The sequence below is a fragment of the Molossus molossus genome, unplaced genomic scaffold, assembly GCF_014108415.1.
Source record: "Molossus molossus isolate mMolMol1 unplaced genomic scaffold, mMolMol1.p scaffold_m16_p_6, whole genome shotgun sequence".
Lineage (NCBI taxonomy): Eukaryota > Metazoa > Chordata > Mammalia > Chiroptera > Molossidae > Molossus > Molossus molossus.
Genome location: NW_023425399.1, coordinates 99,218,668 through 99,238,279, shown reverse-complemented (window position 1 = coordinate 99,238,279; position 19,612 = coordinate 99,218,668). Strand labels below are relative to the sequence as shown.

At 49.7% G+C, this 19,612-nt stretch overlaps 1 protein-coding gene across 2 annotated transcripts in view; it reads left to right on the top strand.

Annotated features, from left to right (window-relative positions):
• The window catches only part of MYO5B (myosin VB), a 303,619-nt gene that overhangs the window by 156,590 nt on the left and 127,417 nt on the right, over positions 1–19,612 (top strand). For both annotated transcript variants that reach the window (XM_036245270.1, XM_036245271.1), the window contains exon 5: positions 15,436–15,592. In XM_036245270.1, coding sequence (XP_036101163.1) covers positions 15,436–15,592 — 157 coding nt within the window. The remainder of the gene's footprint in view (positions 1–15,435; positions 15,593–19,612) is intronic.

Genomic DNA, 19,612 nt, shown 5'->3' with positions numbered 1-19,612 from the left:
TTACTCTTCCTTTAGACAAGCGGAGTGTAATAGTGCAAGCTGGCGATCACAGATACGGGGGCGGGGGATAGATCTTCATCTGAGCCGGTCAGAGGAAAGTGCGCCCCCTCTTCCATTAGTTGGGGTTCTGTTTCTCTACTTCCCTCCCTCTCTTCCTTTTTTCTTTGTGATTCTTCGAAATTGCTTATTAAATCCACCATTTATTAGCCGGAGAGGAGCAATTGAAATGGTTACACTCTCACACCATTGTGTTTTGATGCTGTGTTACAATGACAACCTCCTCCTCTCAGAAGCAGCCGAGTGGTGCAGTGAGGGGCATGTAGGAGGCGGCCAATTGATGTTCTCGCTCATTGATGTCTCTATCTCTGTCTCTCAAATCAATAAAGGAAAAAAAGTAAAAAAAAATAAAAGAGGAAACATTTGAGAGGCTGGGCGTCAGGGTCCACCTCAAACTCAAGGCCGCACAGCCCTCTGGTCTTGCTTCCTTGGGTTCTGAAGGCCTTGCCCACTGCCTGACACCTCCCGTCTTCATTGTCTGTTTCTCAGTGTCCCTTGTCCAATCAGGAAACCAGAGCCCAGCTCAGCAGAACTCCCCAGCCAGGCGTGGCTGCTGAGCAGGCTGATGAGGTTAGTTCCCAGTGCTCAGGTGACTGTGGTGGGAGCGCGAATCTTAATGTGTTCCAGACCAGCATTCGACAAATAGGAGACGGAGCACGTCCCTGAGCGCTCATTCCACGGGGCACCTGCAGGAAGGGCTGCGGCTTGCACAACAGGAGCCCTTTGCTTCCTGAAGGAGGGGCTGGCTCACAGGCACAGAGAGGGCCCGAGCTGGGCCGGAGGGCTCCGGTGGGCCGGAGGACAGGCTGTGACCATGCAGCCTCAAAGGAGAAGTCTGATCACCTGCACCCGGCCACACCTGCTGCTCCCGGCAAATAGTGCTTAACATTTTTAGTTTTGATAAATGACACTAAAATCCTCATCATGGGATGAGGGACTTCTCACAACTATTACTGAAAATAGCCCAGATTTCAGCATTGAAGGTTAAAGGAAAGCCCAAAATAAACAGATTAAAACAAACAGCAAGCCAGTTCTGGTCCCGGGAATATTTGAGGACTGTAATTACATTACCTCGTCCCACAAAGTGGCAAATATTCAGAACCCAACACCTTTCCAAAAAAGTGGCCAATTATCTGCATGAAAACGGTCCCTCTGCTCACAGGGAGCCATTGTTGACGGTTAGACAAAGAAAGAAAGCTTATGACAGAGGGTTGTTTTCCCCCAGAGGTCAAGGTAGTTACATAACTGTGTTTGTACCCCCACAATTGTCCTTCAAGGAGAGACAAGGAAAAACTCCTCTAAGTCTTTGGTTCAGCTCTCGGGTCCGTGTCTCCTGGGCTAACCACACAGCTAATTCCTATCTCTGAACTTCCCTCTGGAAACATCTAACTTGTGGTCAAGATCAACCTTAGGCTGTCAACGCTGACATCTAACAAGACCCTCTAGGGGTCTTTCTCTGGGGTCTCGGCTGTCTCAGCTCTCCCTCCTCTCCAGTTCAGACTGTTGATACTCCTTCCCGTTTCCACACACCTGCTGCTCTTTGCTTTAGGTGTTCTAGGTGTCCCTTTCTTGAGTGTCAGCCCCCGAAGGGAGCAGTGTTCACATGCTTAGAACGATCAAATGTTACCACATATAGGTGTGCAGTGAAGAATAGCTATGCGCCTGATGGACAGCTGAGTCCCCCAACACCAGTCATCCTGTCTCCTCCTCTCCATGATGCCGAGGGTTTTGTAGGCACTCAAGTAGGACTTCACTCTACTTCTTGGGTCCTTTTCATCTTGATCCACCACCTGTGACCAAGGGCACCTGGGGCTGTCACCCGTGGAAAATACTCAGTGCCACACCCTCCTTTGGGGTTGGCACTGGAGGAGAGAGGAGCAATATGGGACCCTGCCAAGGAAGCCCTGGCTTTGGATAAATCCCTTATGCTTGTACTGGCTCCTGTGCCTGTAAGGCGGGTGAAGGAGTGTCGTCTGGTCTGACTCACACTGTCGGCAGGAGGGTAAACCGAAGTTTTAGATGCGAACATGTGGTAGGATAGAATTGATATTGATTATTGTGAGATTTGATTGTCCAGTGTTACCTGGGTCTTCTACTTTATTGCTAGCTTTTAGCCATTTATATGCGAGCTACATAAAAAGGCACTTGAGAAGGGGCAGGGAGGGGAGGAATCAATAGGAAGCTGTATTAGAAGCAAGATCTCAGTTACTCTCTCTCGCCCAGCCCAAGTAACTGAAGGATCCTGTGGGTCTGTTTTTGGCCTGAGGCTGCTATTGCAGAAGTCTCCTTCTGCAATAGCAGAAGTGTAGTCTTTTTATCTATTGAGTGTAGTCTTCTTATCTATTGAAATGGTTTCGTTTGCCATCTTAAAATGTCAGCGAGTGGCGCAGGCCGGGAGGACGCCGTGGCGGCCCGAAGCGGGAGCCGCGAGGAGTGGGGCAGCACGGCCCGTCTTCGGTGGCGTTTCCCACGAGGCAAATCCAGGACTGCCGAGACGCCCGTGCGGGCTGAAAGGAATAGCACCCCTCAGTTTAGTTGTCTTAGAGATGTTCCTGAAAGTTGGCGAGGTTACCTGGCAGTCCAATGAACGATTGGTGTGCTTTCCGTTAGTAGGTGGTCCCTAGCCCCTTAAAGCAAGTCTTTCTTGTGAGGACTCACATGTGTTTAGAAACTCATTGGGTGTAATTTATTTGTATCCCAGGGTCCGTAGACTTCAGCATTGTACCAAAGAGAACATGAATGAGGGCTGTTGATAGCCTGGCTGGTGTGGCTCAGTGCTTGAGCGTCGACCCATGCCCCAAGTAGTCACCGGTTCAATTCCTGGTCAGGGTGCGTGCCCAGGTTGTGGGCCAAATCCCCAGTGTGGGGCATGCAGGAGGTGACCAATCGATGTTCTCTCTCATCGATGTTTCTCTCTCTTTCTTTTCCTTCCTCTCTCTCTAAAATCAATAAAGGAAAAAATAATAGTAATAAAAAAAAAGTGCTGTTGATAAACAACTTGGATTGGTTCTGAGCCCAGCAGTTACGTGAGTCGCCCGCAAAGCTGAGCGGTGGCTCTGTTGGCTTCAGGCTGATTCCCACAGCAGCCCCTCCTGTGGTTGATGCACGGTGAGCTGAAGGGGCTGGCGTGCTGGAAGGGAAGCAGGCTCAACTGGAGGTCCCGTTGGGGCTCTGCGATTTCCAGAGTGGCTTTCAAGTCATGCAGCTTCTCAGACTCGGTTTCCTCCATGGGGCAGAAAGGTAGCAGCACCTCCTCCCGACTGGACTTCCTGGGCCCAGAGCTGGGGAAGGAGGTGGAGAGAACCCCACGTGAGGAGAAGCACAGGAAGGAGGTGCAGGAAGCAGCTCTGGGTGTGGAGAGATGAGCAGCTCCATTGCACTGGGGCGAAAGTGGTGTGTTACTGGAGCCGACAGAAGCTGCTTTTTAAAAATGATTTTATTAATTTATTTTTGTTACAGATGTTTCTCCTTTCCCCCCCATTGACACCCTCCTCCCCCCATTGACACCCTCCTCCCCATTCCCCACCACCCTGACCCCAGCTTTGTTGTCTATGTCCATGGTTATGCGTACATGCATATAAGTTCCGTGGTTTATCTCCCCCCCACCCCTTCTTCTGAGGATTGTCAGTCTGTACCCTACCTCCATGTCTCTGGGTCTATTTTTTGTTCATCAGTTTGTTTTGTTCATTATATTCCACAAATAATTGAGATCATGTGATATTTGTCTTTCTCTGCTTGGCTTGTTTTACTTAGGATAATACTCTCCAGGTCCCTCCATGTCATCTCAAAGAATAAGAGATCTTTCTTACAGCTGCATAGTTTTCCATTGTGTATATGTACCACACCTTTTTTATCCACTCATCTATTGATGGACACTTGGGCAAAAAAATGAAGCTAGACCACCAACTTACAGCATACACAAGAATAAACTCAAAATGGATGAAAGACTTAAATGTGACTCGTGAATCCATAAAAATTCTAGAGGAAAATGCAGGCAACAAAATTTCAGACATCATACGCAGCAGAATTTCCACTAATACAACACCTAAGGCAAGAGAAACAAAGGAAAAATAAACTAAAAGGCTTCTGCACAGCAAAAGAAACAGCCATCAAGATGGAAAGGCAACCCGCTGTATGGGAGAGTATAAATGCCAAAGATACATCAGATAAGGGGTTAATTTCAAATATATAGAGTGCTCATACAACTCAACAAGAGGAAGAAAAAGAACCCAATTAAAAAATGGGCAGAGGACCTAAAGAGACACCTCTCCAAACAGGACATGCAAATGGCCAAGAGACGTATGAAAAAAAAAATGCTCAACGTCACTAATCATCAGAGAGATGCAAATCAAAACAACAATGAGGTATCACCTCACACCTGTCAGAATGGTCTCCATCAACAAATCATCAAACAATAAGTGCTGGCGAGGGTGTGGAGAGAAGGGGACTCTAGTACACTGCTGGTGGGAATGCAGACTGGAGCAGCCACTACAGAAAACACTATGGTGTTTCCTCAAAAAATTAAAAATTGAACTTCCATTTGACCCAGTGATCCCACTTCTAGGAATATACCCTAAGAAGCCTGAAACACCAATCAGACAGGATGCATGTACCCCATGTTCATGACAGAAGCTTCTTCATGACTTGTGGCCAGGGCTTGCTCTGCCTGGCGTGGGAGGAGCCCCCAGGTCAGGCTGACTTCTTCACCCCACGCCCGCCCTGCATTTCACAGCTCTTTGCAGCTTCACGTGGAAACCCCTGGTTTCTAGTCTCCTGCTCCTCACGGGTCCCAGTGAGGCCTGAGAGTGCAGAGAAGGTGGTTTCACCTCTGACCTGGCTCAGGGGCAGTGCCACCTGGTGTGAGATCCTCAGGGGAAGTGTCAGGGCTAGTGAACCCTGAACCCGCGGTGGCTGTTCACAGTCCGTGTTGCCAGAGACCATGACTTGCCAGTTGAGCGTCCTGAGGGCCGCCCCCCTTTCCGAATACTGACGGTGCTTTCCTGCCCTCGCACAGCCTGAGACCTCTGCCTGTGCTGGTCTCTGGGAACAGATTCTGAAGGGCTGGATGCTGTCCCACAGGCCACAGTGTCTCATGCAAGCATGTCACAGGGCCTGGGAGTGGTTTGGAAACACCTTTCCAGCAGCAGTGAGGAAAATGAACGGAGCAGGAGATAAAAATTGGCGCAGGAACACAATTATGACGCCATGGTAGGATCCAGGAGAGAAAGGGTGAGGGTCAGCACCTGGGAACGGATAAGAAAAAGAGTCACGGCCCTCGAGTCCACGGTGCCTGGTGTGGAGTAAGGGGCAGGAAGGAGAGCCATCCCCAGTTCCCCTCATTGCTGTGTGGAGCACCCAGCCGTCCATGGGGGAGGCGGAGGAAGCAGGATGAGGAGCAGGTGGGTGGGGAGCTGGAGGGCTCCATTCTGGACATGTAGGCTTGGGGGGACCTGTGTAACCTCCATATGTCGTTGTCTGGGGGGCAGCTGTGCATGTGTTTGGCTCTTGGGAGAGATCTGGGTTGGGGAGATACATCTCAGTGTAGACAGCTTTTGGATGGTAGTTATTTTCTTTAAACATTTTTTAAAATTACAATTTGTAATTAATATTACTTTATATTAGTTTCAGGTGTACAGCACAGTGGTTAGACACTTCACAACATGCCCCCCCAATATTTCCAGTGTTGGGTGGGAGTTGTGATCATGAGGGTAGAGGCAACCTGGAGAAGTAGGAGAGGCAGAAATGGACCTTCGGGGATGCCCTAAACTTGGAAGATGGATAGATGAAGCAGTCATCTGTAAAAGAAAGAGTAATGACCTTGTGGCTTACTGGTAGTTTGGCAGAGAGAGAGGGAGAGGGAGAGGGAGAGGGGGAGGGGAGGGAAGGAGGAGAGGAGAAGAGAGAGAGAGGAAAGAAAGGAGGAGAGAGAGAGAGAGAGAGAGAGGATGGGCTTTAGTCTGAAGTGCTCAGATGCTCCTGGCTTCAGTATCAGCTGTACTACTGACCACCAAAAAGTCATGTTTCCAGATTTTCCTTGAATGTGTTCCTTTATTGAAAACTAGAGTTTGAAAAGCAATGTTTATTTGGGAGGGGGTTCCAATATTATAGGTGTATATCATAGTTTACCTCAGCTAGTAACACCAAACAGGTCTATGAAGTATAAAATTGCAGAGCACATCTGCCTCCTTTGCTCACCCTTACCAGATCCTACAGCTTTCCGGTTCCCACCTGTATTTTTTATATTAGCAGGTCACTGCAGTTGAGGGGGATCATATCGGACAGCTGAGCTTTAACCCGGACCTGGAATCACAGGATTCTTGAGGCCCAGGAGCCTCAGAAGCCCCAGGGAGCGTTTCCCAGCCCCTTATTTGCAGAGCCAAGAAGCTGGCACCGTCCACGCTGAGGAGCCCCCGACCAGTTCTCAGCCTCCCTGTGCCCCGCTCATCTGCCAGTGAGGGTGGGCTTGGCGCGGCCCTGAGGTCCTCCCTGCGATGCCCTCACATCGCCGAGCGAGCGGAGAAGCCGCCTGGGAAAGCAGTGGCGGGGGCGGGGCCCCTTTTGCCTTCCTCTGTCACACTAGACCCAGGCGGCTTATAAATAGAACTGAGCACTCCAAGGGCCGCTGTGAGACTCCAGCGGGAAAATGATACTTGGATATTAAATGCACTAAGTACTTAGCGCCTACTCTGTCAGAGCTTTGATTTCTTTCTTCCGAGTGGACCTTTAGGACTCTGACTGCTGTATCAGTGAAGTCGTTTCCAATGACTATGACAACCTGCCCAACGGAGAGGGCGGGGGAGGAGGCAGCTAGGACATCAGCGTCTGAGGGCAGAGGTGCTCAGGGATGCCCGGCCACCTCCCTCATGCCTGGACCCCTGGGCCTGCAGTACCCTCCCGCTCACCTCGGCCCTTCCTCCAGGTGCCCAGGATGATTCTCGTTCGTCCCACCTTGCGGCCTGGGTTTCTTGTTGGCAGGGTCCATAGAAGGTCTTGCTTGGAGCTCTCTGGCCCAGCCCCTTCTCACAGTGGAAATGTTCTTTCGTGCCCTCACCTTGGGAGGAAGCCTTTAACTTTAGACTCCTTGTGACCGTGTGGCTCTGTTTCCAGCCCTAATGTGCCTCACCGTGGTTTCACGTATCCCTCTCACCTAACTCAACCTCCCCCCTACCTCTCTCTGCCCCTCTGCCTCGCTGTCTCCCCCTGCAGAGCCCAGTCTTGTTCCCCCAGTCTTACCAGCCTGCCACCTGACTTGTCGTAACCCCCTTACTCTAACAGGGGTTTGATATCATTTTGTATTAATATAGTGCTGTCTCTGTACCCCTAAGTATTGTGTTGTTTCTTTTTTCTTGTTCAAGTTTTTAAAGATAGTATCATACCACATACAGTGTTTTCATTTTTTTAGCATTGCAACTAAGATTCATTTTAATTATATTTGCCTGGCCTGTCTTGAAATGATTAACTCTGTCCATGGTATTGACACAAATAGTTTAGTTGAACAAATTCTTAATTAAAAATCCTTCGTGTTCCCATTCTCTAGTAGTTTAAAAAAAATAAAACCCACAGTAGATGATCAGTGTTGTGATGATGGTGTTGAAAATATAATTAGACACTAGACAGACGTAGACAGGCAAGAAACAGTAGATTGATGATCCCATTAATGAACAGAATGTATTCTACTGACACACCCAAATTTTCAGATGATTTGTCACTCGAGGAGGAGACAGTGGAGGGACTTAATGGTATGTTCAGAGACGGGGCATCCTTCCCACTGTGTCTGAGCCAGACTTCCCCTGCCTCTGGTTTGGAAACGGTGCTGTGTGTCGGGGCCTTCAGCGAGAATCGTGCCCCTCCCTCTGTCCTCTCTCAGGAGTGCCCAGGTCAGGGAGGTAGAGTTGTGGCTATCTAAGGACCCTTCTCTTGGGCAAGCTCCAGAGACTGGCACAGGGCAGAGACCACTAAGCTTGATCTTGTGGACAGTAAATTGCACACCTCTAGGGGGCACCAAACCCTGGGCTCAGCCTATAGACCACTATGCGTGATAGCCCTTGCTGGGGCTGTCCTCTTGACACACCCCAGGTGCTGGCCTCCCATCCAAGCCCTGCGTCTGAAATGGACCCTCATGGGACGTGTGTGCTGGTGGGGGAGACCAGGTGTCAGGCACACCAGGAGGTAGACAAGTGAAGTTCGTATTAGTATATTGCGTAGTGAGCGCTGTGAAGGTAGGGTGGTCAGGGAAGGCGTTTGAAGTGATGTTTCAGCTGAGGATGGAATAGGTGAGGTGTCGCCAGCCAGTGCTGAGGACACCTGATTCATATCGGTCTCTCATACTGAGGCCATGTTTGTTAGGGGGATTCATCAAGGGATACTTTGTTATACGAGGAAGGGTGCAAGGATGACAGCGACGTCACGGCACAGCCCGGGGGAAATGGTGCGGGCAGATGGACGCCTGTCTGAGGATGGGCTGGGTGTCGCACCGCCTGGGCACACGGAGTATATCACCTGGCTTTTCCAAATGGCAGTTTTGGCTTCTTTAAAATGGGAAGACTTATGAATCCTAAACAAGGGATTCATGGCTAAGAATTTTGTATACCATTTGAACATGATGTAAATAGGTGATTAATTACATTGAAAAACAGTAATGCATGAGGAGAAGATGATGGAGTACCAGGAATTAAGAGTTGGGAGATCAAAGAAGAGAAAATCGGTTTCAGCTGGACTAGCTTCAGGCACCTGTAAAGTAGGAATGAATAAAGCCCTGGCCAGGTAGCTCAGTTGGTTAAAGCCTTGTCCAGGTAAGCCAAGGTTGTGGGTTCGATCCCCGGTCAGGGCACATACAAGAATCAACCAATAAATGCATAAATAAGTGGTCCCTCTCTCTCTCCCTCTCCCCCTCTCTCTTGTTCCCCTCCCTCCTCTTTCCCTCTCTTCCTTCTCCCCTTCTCCCTCTCCCCTCCTCCCTCTCTCTCTCAAATCAATTAAAAATAAAAAAGAATGAAGTCCTGTGTGGCTTGAACATCATGAACCAAGAAGAACGGTACGAGACAAGGCTGGGAAGAGAGATGCGGGCTCCCATAGGGCCTTGAGCAAGGCAGAGCTTGGGCGTCAGAGGGCAGAGGGCGCCGTTGGAAGGCGTGAGGCAGGGGAGAGTGTGATCCAGCATTCACGAAGGTCGCATGAGGAGGTCGAATTACGGGAGGGTGAGAGTCGGGGCAGGACGCTGCCATTGTAGTGTGTGTCAGGGGTGATGGCGGTTGGGGCTAAGAGGTACAGAGAAGAGAGCAGACTGTATCAGGAGATGAATTCAGGAGGACGGGCTGATGTGGGCCTTGGGGAAGGGGAGGGATCCCTGGCACCTCCTAGGTGTCCAGCTGGAGTTGGTGAATGGGGGCTGGCGCCACCTACATGGAGAGGGTATGGATGGGGGAATGGGAAGGGATGGAGAAGCTTTGGTACCAGGAACGCGGGATCCAAGGCTAGAGCAAGTGCCTGCCTCCCTAAGCTCTTAGTTCAGTGACTAGTGTGTGGACAGACTGAGGCTTTTGGAATACAGGGTGTCAGTGGGGGGTGGAGGGGCCCCAGCTGTCTGAGAGTGGAGCACCTGGCCTTGCGCAGGAACTCTTCCCGGCTTCTCTCAGCCTCAGGGAGCGGAGTCTCCCTGAGGGTCTGCAACACCGCTGGTTGGGAGTCCACGGCGACAAGCCATTCTCCACAGGGAACCCCAACAAGACAACTCTTCAGTGAGATTTCTCAAAACAAATCCCCGCGGTGTCTCCCTGGCTAATCAGCAGGGCTCTCTGAGGTGGAGTGACCTCAGGTGCCTTGACAGCCGTCTTTCCGCTCCCTGGACCCAGCACTCTCACCCCAAGTGGGAGGGGACAGGGAGTGGCCTTGCCAGGGAGCTTAAGATGCGACTGCGGTTTGGTGGAACACTCTTGTAGGAGAAGGTGGTTTGGTGCAGCCGGATGCTGCCTGTCAGCGTCAGAGACGGGCTGCAGGGTGGAGTGCGGAGTACCTGCGTGCACACCTGCTACTGGCCCTGTCCCACCTGGAAGCCGGAGGACGGGGGGCGGGGCTCCTTACCGACAGTTCTGTCAGCTGCCTGAGGCACGGGCCTTCTCGGGACTTGTCCTGCTTGGGGTAGTGGTACCTTCCTGGCAGCAGCCTGGCCTCGCATGATGACTGCATACAAAATTCCTGGGCCGTCCTGTACTCTTGCTAAATAAAAGGCATTTCACTGAGTTCAGGAGAAGAGCATCTATTGAAAAGCACATTGACCAAGTTGCCAGCTAAGTCGTGTATTGGGCTGAACAGATGGAACCACACATGGGTTATTTTTTTGTTCTTCAATTTTTATCTTACGATTTTTTAGTGAGAGAGGGGAAGGTTGAGGAGAGGGAGAGAAAGAAACGTCAGTCTGCCGTTCCACCCAATTATGCACTCATTGGTTGCTTCTTGTATGTGCCCTGATTAAAGATCAAACCCTTAACCTTGGTGCATGGGGATGACACTCCGACCAACTGAGCCTACCCGGCCAGGGCTGGGTTATATTTTTGAAGAACGTTGAGTAGAATTCCTTCCTTTTAAATATCTTCCCCAGGATTTCTGAAACTGGCATCAATATAAGATGAAATGTGATGATGTCTTAAAACTGGTATAAAGCAAATGATGTGGGGGTTTAGAAGAAGGAGAAGTAAGTGCCTACTGGGATGCCTGTCGGGAGTCCGGACGGAGCGGGCTTTCGGCGTGGGTAGGATGCAGTAGAAGGGTGTATGTTGACGGTGATTTCAGGTAGCGGGAAAGCCACCAGCGGGCATGGTGCAAACCTGTGCAGTTTTACTGCCTGACAGGTAGTCAGTCCAGTGTACCGTCAGTACCATCATCTTCTCAGACGTGTCGAGATCACCTCATATAATCCTCCCACCCCTGTAAGATGGCAGGTGTCCCCTGCAATGTGTTAAGGCTTACAAAGAGCCTGCTGATGGCCGGAGCAGGCCTGAGGCCAGGTCCCTAGACTACAAGCCCAGCAGGGCTTCACAGCACCACAGTGCGCCCCCACTTGTTAAGGGTTAGGGTTAGGGGATACATTGTGGAGGGTTTCAAGTACTCAGCTAAGGAGTTGGGACTTGATTGTCTAAGCTGTGAGCACTTAGCGCTTTTAGAGCTGTGTTTCCGGCATTTATCTGGCAGGAGCGTTAGGGTAAGTCAGAGACCTGAGTGCCTAAGTCAAGGTGACCACTTAAAGGAATCTGAGCATAGTTGAGGGTCAAAGTCATGAGACTGGGCTGAGGTAACCTGAGGGTCAAATAAGTTGATGACTTCGTCCAAAGTCAGGTAGCTAATCAGCCGTGCAACTGAGGTTCCAGTTCAAGTTTGTTTTTAATGCCCATAGTCCAGTTTTCTAACTGAGTGGAAAGCAAACTGTTAAGAAATAGTGTATGTATATACCTAATGTGCACCTGGCCCTGTAAGGGACTAGGAATGGAAGTGGGTGCTGGGTGCAGAAGTACAATGGAATAAATAAAAACCATCAATTTTCAAAAATATTTTAAATTGGCCTAAGTTATGGAAGTTATTAAAAGGTACTTGTTGGTCTAAGAAGAGGTGACTTTACCTGACTGTAGCCTGCATGTCAGCATCAGATCTAATATTCATGGAATTAGGCCGGAGTTGGCCCTAATGGCGATTGCCTAGACTTCCCCATGCCCAGAGCCCGGAATGTGAAGATTGAGAAAACTTGGGGCTATTTATAAGTCCTGGTAATATCTTGGCCATGTGCGTGCATTTTCATTAGTACAGCTTGCCTCCTCATCCTGTCAGCCTTTGTTTCCCTGCCTTGGTCCCTTCTCCTTTTGAGTTCCCGACACTTTGTTGTCACAGGAACTGGTCCCCTTTTTTGAAATCCTGGCCGCTTACCCTTAGAATAGCCTGCTTGCTCCTCAGACTTTTCTGCTGTGGTTCGAGTCATTCTCTTTCCTGAGCCAGTGCATGGCTTTCCGTCATTTCCCGGTGATGCCCGGGGCAGTTCCCATCTTGACACTGAAAAGTGTCCTGTGTCATCGGTCTGTGCCTTTGCATTAGTGCCAAGTGTGATATGTTATCTGGGTCTCCTCGAAGTCCAGTTTCCTGTGTGTGCTGTTGCCCCTGGGATCGGGCATCGCTCACTCCCCCACCCCACCTCGCACTGAATCGTTCTCTCCTGGAGTCGCATGTTGCTCCCAAGGATTCTTCTTCAGTGTTTTGGACAGTGTACATCTCTCCCTTCCATGTGGTTCTCTGCTGAGGACTGGGGCTCAGGCGCATCCTGTGTGCATCCATTTATTTTACGTTAAACATACGGATTTTCGGCAAAACTCCAAACTTTTGGGTGTGACTCCTGCAATCCAGTTCTCCTCGTTGCAGTTACAGGGAGTCTTACAGTCAGACTCGGGTCTGGGTTTGAGGTCTGACGCTCAGCCCGTTAGAACCCTGGGCACATGGGATGGTTGCGCTTCTGCGCAGTTCTGTAAGGAATAGGTTATGAAGGTGTTGAGGGGAGGGATGACACCTGACATGACCCCCAGGGTCTAGTGGATGTCATATAAAGTTAAAATAACAAAATAAATGAGAATGGGCAATACAAGCTCCCACAGGCTTCTTTGGAGGCCATCTTTCAACGTAAAGGTTTCACAGAAACAGAGAGAGAAGCAGACGTTGACGACAACAGCGACATCCTAGAACTGCATCAGAATGCTGCTGCTCATTCTGTTCTCCAAATAATAGGTCTCAGATTTCATATACATTTTCAAGTCATTGGTTGTATAGCCCATTTGAAAGATTTACTTTTTTTTCCCCATTTTCATCTGTTCAACTTGTATTCATTCTGGTCCCTCCCATTTGATGATGGTTTGTATGAGCGACAACCACACAGCTCTTTGCTGACCTTGAAGAATGACTGAAGGTTAAGGTTTCTTCAGCCCTGCTGGTTCACCTGCATCTCCCCGGCGCGCCCAGCCCCACCCCAGTTCCTGTCTGTCTGTCTGTCTTCATCTCTAGTTAACATCCAGGTCATCATACTACTTTCCCAGCTTCTTGGCTGTTGGCCCAGCATAAAAGTAGGGCCAACACTCATTCCCTATGCTGATAAACTACAGCCTACCTGTGTTGGTAATTAGCAAGGTGAGGCAGGCAACCGTGGTGGCTTTTCTGTTAATTCTCTCTCTTTTTTTAAAAAAACATGCTTATGCTAGATTTTAATTTTGAAATATTCCAAAAACAGATTGGCATTGAAATGCAACGAAGCAAGCAACCATATGCCCACCACCCTGTTTGTCATATTTAATTTTTGTCCATATTTGTATAAAGATTATTTTTATTGTTGAAAGTATTACAGATGTCCCCGGTTTTTCCCCATTGACCTCCTCCTTCCCATTCCCACCCCCTTCCTGCTTTCCCCAACCTGTCTGTGTCCACTGGTTGTACATATATGCATATAAGTTCTTTGGCTTATCTCTTCCCACCCCACCCCCCGTCCCTCTGAGACTGGGACTGAAATCCCTCATATTGCGATTGATAGCTGTTTTATCGGATTTCTTCCATGACTCTGGATCTCTTTTGGTCGACTTTTTGTTCATTATATTCCATAAGTAAGTGAGATCATGTGGTATTTGTCTTTCTCTGATTGGCTTATTTCGTTCTGCATAATACTCTCCAGGTCCCTCCATGTTGTCTCAAAAGATAAGTGATCTTTCTTTCTTACAGTTGCATAGTACTCCATTGTGTATATGTACTACAACTTTTTTTTTTATCCTCACCCAAGGACATTTTTCCATCTTTTGTTCAGGTAGAGTGGGAGGGAGAGAGAGGGACAGAGAGAGAGAGAGAGAAACATCGATGTGAAGGGACACATCGAGTGGTTACCACCCGCATGACCGACCAGGGCCGGGGACAAACTGCAACTGAGGTACATGCCCTTAGCGGGAACCGAACCCGGGTCTCTCAGGACCGCAGGCTGACACTCTAACCGCTGAGCCAAACCAGCCAGGGCTGTAGTACAACTTTTTTATCCATTCGTCTACTGATGGACACTTGGCCTGTTTCCAGATCTTAGCGATTGTAAACAGTGCTGCTATGAGCACAGGGGTGCATATATTCTTTCTGATGGGTGTTTCAGGTTTCTTAGGCTATAGTCCTAGAAGTGGGATCACTGGGTCAAATGGCAGTTCCATTTTTAATTTTTTGAGGAAACACCATATTGTTTTCCATAGTGGCTGTACTGGTCTGCATTCCCACCAGCAGTGTGCTGGAGTCCCCTTTTCTCCACACCCTCGCCAGAACTTGTTCATTCTTCTATAACCCTCTCTGCCCATGAAGCCACTGGAGCTGGTATTAAGAGTATTGGGCTGGTGCCAGGAGACCTGTGTTCTAAATCTACTTTCACACTTCTCCGTTTCCTCATCTGGAAAAGAGGGGGTTGGTTGATCCCTAAGAAGCTTCTAGTCCAACTATACATACCGAGTGTATGCTTTGTGCCAAGCACTGGAGATTGAAAGCCAGGTGCCTGCCTCCTGGCCGTGCCTTTGTGAGCTAGCGGTAGTTGGCTGAGTGTCGCCCTTACGAGCAATTCGCCTCCCAAACCTGCGGCCCAGACGTTTGTCCTCAGCGCCCTGCTTGAACATCCGTGTTTCCTGGAGACCTCACAGGCTGCTCTTTCCACTACTCGCCTGTCTTCCTCCTATCTGTTTTAAAGGGATAAATACAGATGCATTTTTATCTGACGCAGAGTATCTTCTTTCTTCCTTCCATTTAGTCCGACCGAAATCCCTCTTATTGCAATTGATAGCTGTTTTATCTGATTTCTGGGAAACTTGAAGCAAGACCAGCCTGCTGGCTGATGGCTGCCCTTTGTGTTACATATATATGGACACAAATGTTCAAAACTGCGGGCACGCTAGACTTAAAAATACGAGGAGAAGAAAAGATCCTTGTTCTTGAAAAAATGGTAACTTCCACAGTGGCACAAAGTGAGCATGTTATAGAAACAAGGGTGAGAATATATATCTGAATTCTCAGAGGAGATTTATATGTCCATGGTAACCACCGAGGGGTACTGCGTCTAGAGAGAACTTGGCAGAGTGACCAGCCAGCTGCGTCCCCTTCCTGTGGGTCATAAAGAAGGGCATGTGCCATTTGTCAGCTCTTTTCAGAACTTCTTTCTTTCTCCCACTTTTCAGACCCCCTCCCCCCCCACTTTGCAGCCATGGGAGGGAGGGAGGAATACTTTTACCCTGTCTGTTACATTTATCCCTAAAAGAAAGATGCTCCCGATTGGGCTCAGGTCCTTGTCAGCAGAGTCCAGAGCCTCTCCACAGCCCGTGACTGACCAGAGCTTTTCCCTTCCAGAGACGAGAAGAACCAGTCCATCATAGTCAGCGGGGAGTCGGGAGCCGGCAAGACCGTGTCAGCCAAGTACGCCATGCGCTATTTCGCCACAGTTGGTGGCTCAGCCAGTGACACCAACATTGAAGAGAAGGTCCTGGCGTCCAGTCCCATCATGGAGGTAAAGCCTTCCAAACGCCCTTGAACGTCTTGGTTGGAGTCCCTTCCGCTGGCACAGGGCTGCTGTCTGTCCAGCCTCGGGTGGCTGCTCCCAGGAATCCCGGGAAGCACCTCACAGGCTCAGCATCGTTGCCCACTGCTGAGCAGAACATTACGAAGGTGCCCCGGGGCCACAGATTTGGGAGTAGTCTAACCTGGTAGCATCCTCCAGGGACCCAGTATTGAGTAGAGGGTCCTCTTCATGTTTCCTGGTCTCACTCTGCTGAATGGTGCAGACTGTCCTTCCCTGTCTACCGCCCCCTCTGCTGCCATCGTGTGTCAGCAAATCAGTGTTCCACCAAAACCACTCGATGTGAAAGGCCCACTGAGCCAGGAGAACATTCTCATGGGGGAGGGGAAGCCTGGCTGGATGCTTCCTTTTTTTCCCTCTAGAATATGTCTGGACCTGTTAGCCTTTGAGGGGGAGGTAGAGCCAAAAGCTACGTAATAACAGAATCCGTTGAAGATCCCCAGGAAACAGTCGCCTGGGATGGAAGGAACTGGCCAGGGCTCGTCCTGTCGGCGTCTTCACACCCTCCCCATCACCCCTGGGTCAGGGGGGCCCAGAGCACTCAGTGCAGGTGCAGGTCAGCGAGGCCCTGAAACTTGGACCTTGCTCTGTATCACTAATCATGGTTTAGGGTCAGAACTCTGTTCTCCTCTTCTCCCTTTCTCTATGAAAACATAACCCTGGTGGAGTAGCACTGAATGGCCATCCGGTTTCTGGGCCACTCTGATGACCTGCCTTTGAGTCCGAGGCTCTTCACTGTTGTCGGGGTTACAGCCCGGTAGGAGCTCAGCCTCTGCCAACCCTGGGCAGCCCCTTTGTTTTAGGAAGAAGAAAATTCATTGAGGCCAAAAGCTGCCAAGATGACATCAGATTTCTGGGCAGTGCCTTGAACCCCACTGATTAATTCACAAGTCACCAGGGTGGTTGCTCTCTCAGATTATTTTGGAGTTGGGGGAACCAACACCGGCCTGGACCTGCCCAGGTATCCTCTCTCCTCCTTCCTTCACCAAGGGCAGGAGTACATTCTGAGTCTCAGTTCGTAGGAGTTCATTGCTTCTTCAGGCAAGATCTCCTGCCAACCAAGTTGTATGATCTGGAGAACTTGATTCTCTACTGAGGAGTAGGCACAGCGGATTCAGTGAGAATTTGACCACAGCTACTTTCGGTATCTGTTCTTATGTGAATTGGGAAATCGTTAATACAGTTGAATGCATTTTTCCAGACAGATAAAAGCAAATAGAAAACTTTATTCTGCTGTAGTGGTCCTTCCCCTTGCCCGGGCATCAGAATCACCTGGAGGGCTTGTTAAAGCAGATTGCCGGGCCCCAGGCCTCTCTGACCCAGAGGGTCTGGGGGCCACGAATCTGCATGCCCCCCAGGTTCCCAGGTGCTGCTGCTGCTGCTGGTCTGGGTACCACACTGTGAGAACCACTGTCCTATTAACGAGGCGAGGAAGGCTCACTGGAACAGATGTAAGCGTGAAGGAAAATCCACCCCCCCCCCCAGTCCTGCAGCCTGCTGACCACCATCCAACACTTTGGTGTGTTTCCTTCCAGCTTTTTCACTGAGTCTTGTAGGCAAGCCTTGTGCCCACATCATACATTTTTTATAACTGTGCCGCTGGCTGCAAACATACGTTAATACGTGGTTTTGGTATAATTTCTTTAGCGCCCCATTGTCAGGCATTCAGTGGGTAGCCCATTCGCTTGCAGCGTGTATTCTAAGCCTGAGGTGGGGGCCGGGCCATGGCCCCAGTTCCGAGAGTGGTCGTGGCCCGTGGCCTGGGCCTCCGTTGGATCGTCTACTGAACCTCAGCTGGGTCAAGTAAGACAGCAGGTGGGGGTGAAACCGGGCTTTCAGCTTCTTTGCCGGGAGGTTCAAAATTCACTTCATCTTTATCAGGCAGTAGGATTTCAAAGGCAGAGTGCCTCCTCTTTTGGAAACAGAGTAAGGAGTTGCTCTGGGTAAAAGAGAAAAGGGGAGAAATCTGCTTGATCCCTGGTGGCTGAACAAAGTTCATTATTAGTCAAGATGAGCATTTAATGAATGTAGACCACTATATCATCAAACATGCGCAAGACACAGGGCGAATGATTTCTTTTTACATTTTATGGTAATAAAACATGTAAGTATAAATTTACCACTTTAAGTATACAGTTGAGTGGCACTAAGTACAGTCACATGTTATGCAACAAATCACCAGTATCCATTTCCAGGACTTTTTCACCATTGCAAACAGAAACCCTATACCCATTGAACACTAACTCCAGACTCTGCCTCCCCCACCCCCGCCCTGGGCAGCCATCATTCTGCTTTCTGTCTCTACGAATGTGCTTCTTCCAGGAACCTCATATAAGTGGAATCGTACAGTATTTGTCCTTTGGGGTCTGGTTTATTTCACTTAGCATGCTTTCAAAGTTGATTTGAGTAGAATGTATCCTTTTTACAGCTGGACACTATTTTATTGTGTGGATATACCATCTTTTCATTGTTCATTCCTCTGTTGATGGCCACTGGGTTGTTTCCACTGTTTGGCTACCCTGAAGAATGCTACTGTGCCCATTGGCACGCAACTATCTGAGTTCCTGCTTTGGGAAGGCTTTTCAACTGTCAGGGATCTAAAATGATCTGATACTTTCAGTATCCGCTGTGGCCCGAGGAGGCCGGTGGACTGCTGGGAGCAGGTGCTTTGGCACAGCCCACACACCCCAGGTGCAGTTCCGTGGCGCAGGTCTGGAAGGAGGAAGAGTGTGTCCATGACCAGCCTCCTGATCCTGCACGATGACATGTAAATAAATGCTGCAACAGTTTGGGCTCGGAACATTAAGTTTCTGCCTTGCCCAGTGGGTATTTGGGAAACTGTGTAAGTCCCGAGGGCTCATTCTGTCAAATGTAGAATTTTGTCGTCCTGGAGACTGTCCCTTGAGCCGTTATTAAGTGTTAGGAAGGAGAGTAGCCAGGAAGGATTCTGGGCGGGGTTAGAAAGAGTGTTGCCACGCAGAGAAGGGAGCCTTTTGTACTTGCAAAACCCAGCTTTTCACCAGTTCAGAGTCTAGCTGGGTCCTTGTGTCCAGGAAGCCCAGTCGGCTCTGGCTCCTCGAGGGCCATGGCCAACACAGGCCTCTTAATCGGGACGGCGGCCAATGATTGCCCCTGCCTCGCTCGGGGAAGGATGGCTCCTCCCGGCAAAGCAGCCCCTTCTTGTCATGTCATCGTCTCTTAGTCCCAGCCCAGCAACTGCAGCCGCCCCTGGGAGGCCAGGCGTGGAGGGCAGTCTGAGGAGGCAGAGTTCCCAGGGGGCTGCGCTAAGTGCCAGTTGTTCGAATTAAAAGCCACTTGGGGACGGATCGGGCTGATTTATTGTCAGCGCCAGAGGTCTCTGACCCCATTCTGTGTAAGAGCTTGTCAGCAGCCTGGGAACAGCTTGTTCACAAGTTGGCGCTGATTAAGAGGACGTTGGTAATCAAGAGACTGTTCGAGCAGGGGCAGAACCCAAGTTCAGGCCAAGGGGTCTTGTGACTTCTTGGGGTGACTGGAGTCTGCTGGCATACAACTGTGGGAGCCACAGAGTACCCCCTGTGCCCCCGCCCTCCAGTCCTGGGAGAAAGAAAGGAGGCTAGGGTTTTAGTTCAGAAAATGGAGAGAAACTAAGACCAGTTACTATGTAATTTTCAGGGCTTGACTTTTTTTTAAAATCCTCACTCGAGGATATTTTTCCATTGCTTTTTAGGTAGAGTGGAAAGGAGGAAGGTGGTGGGGGGTGGGGGCAAGGGCATGGATGTGAAAGAGAGACATCGATTGGTTGCCTTCCACACAACCCAGCAGGGGCCAGGGTCGAACCTGCAACCGAGGTATGTACCCTTGACTGAGAATCAAACCCACGACCCTTTGGTCTGCAGGCCAACACTGTAACCACTGAGCAAAACTGGCCAGGGCTTGATTTTTTTTTTTTTTTTATTAAAGATAAAGAAA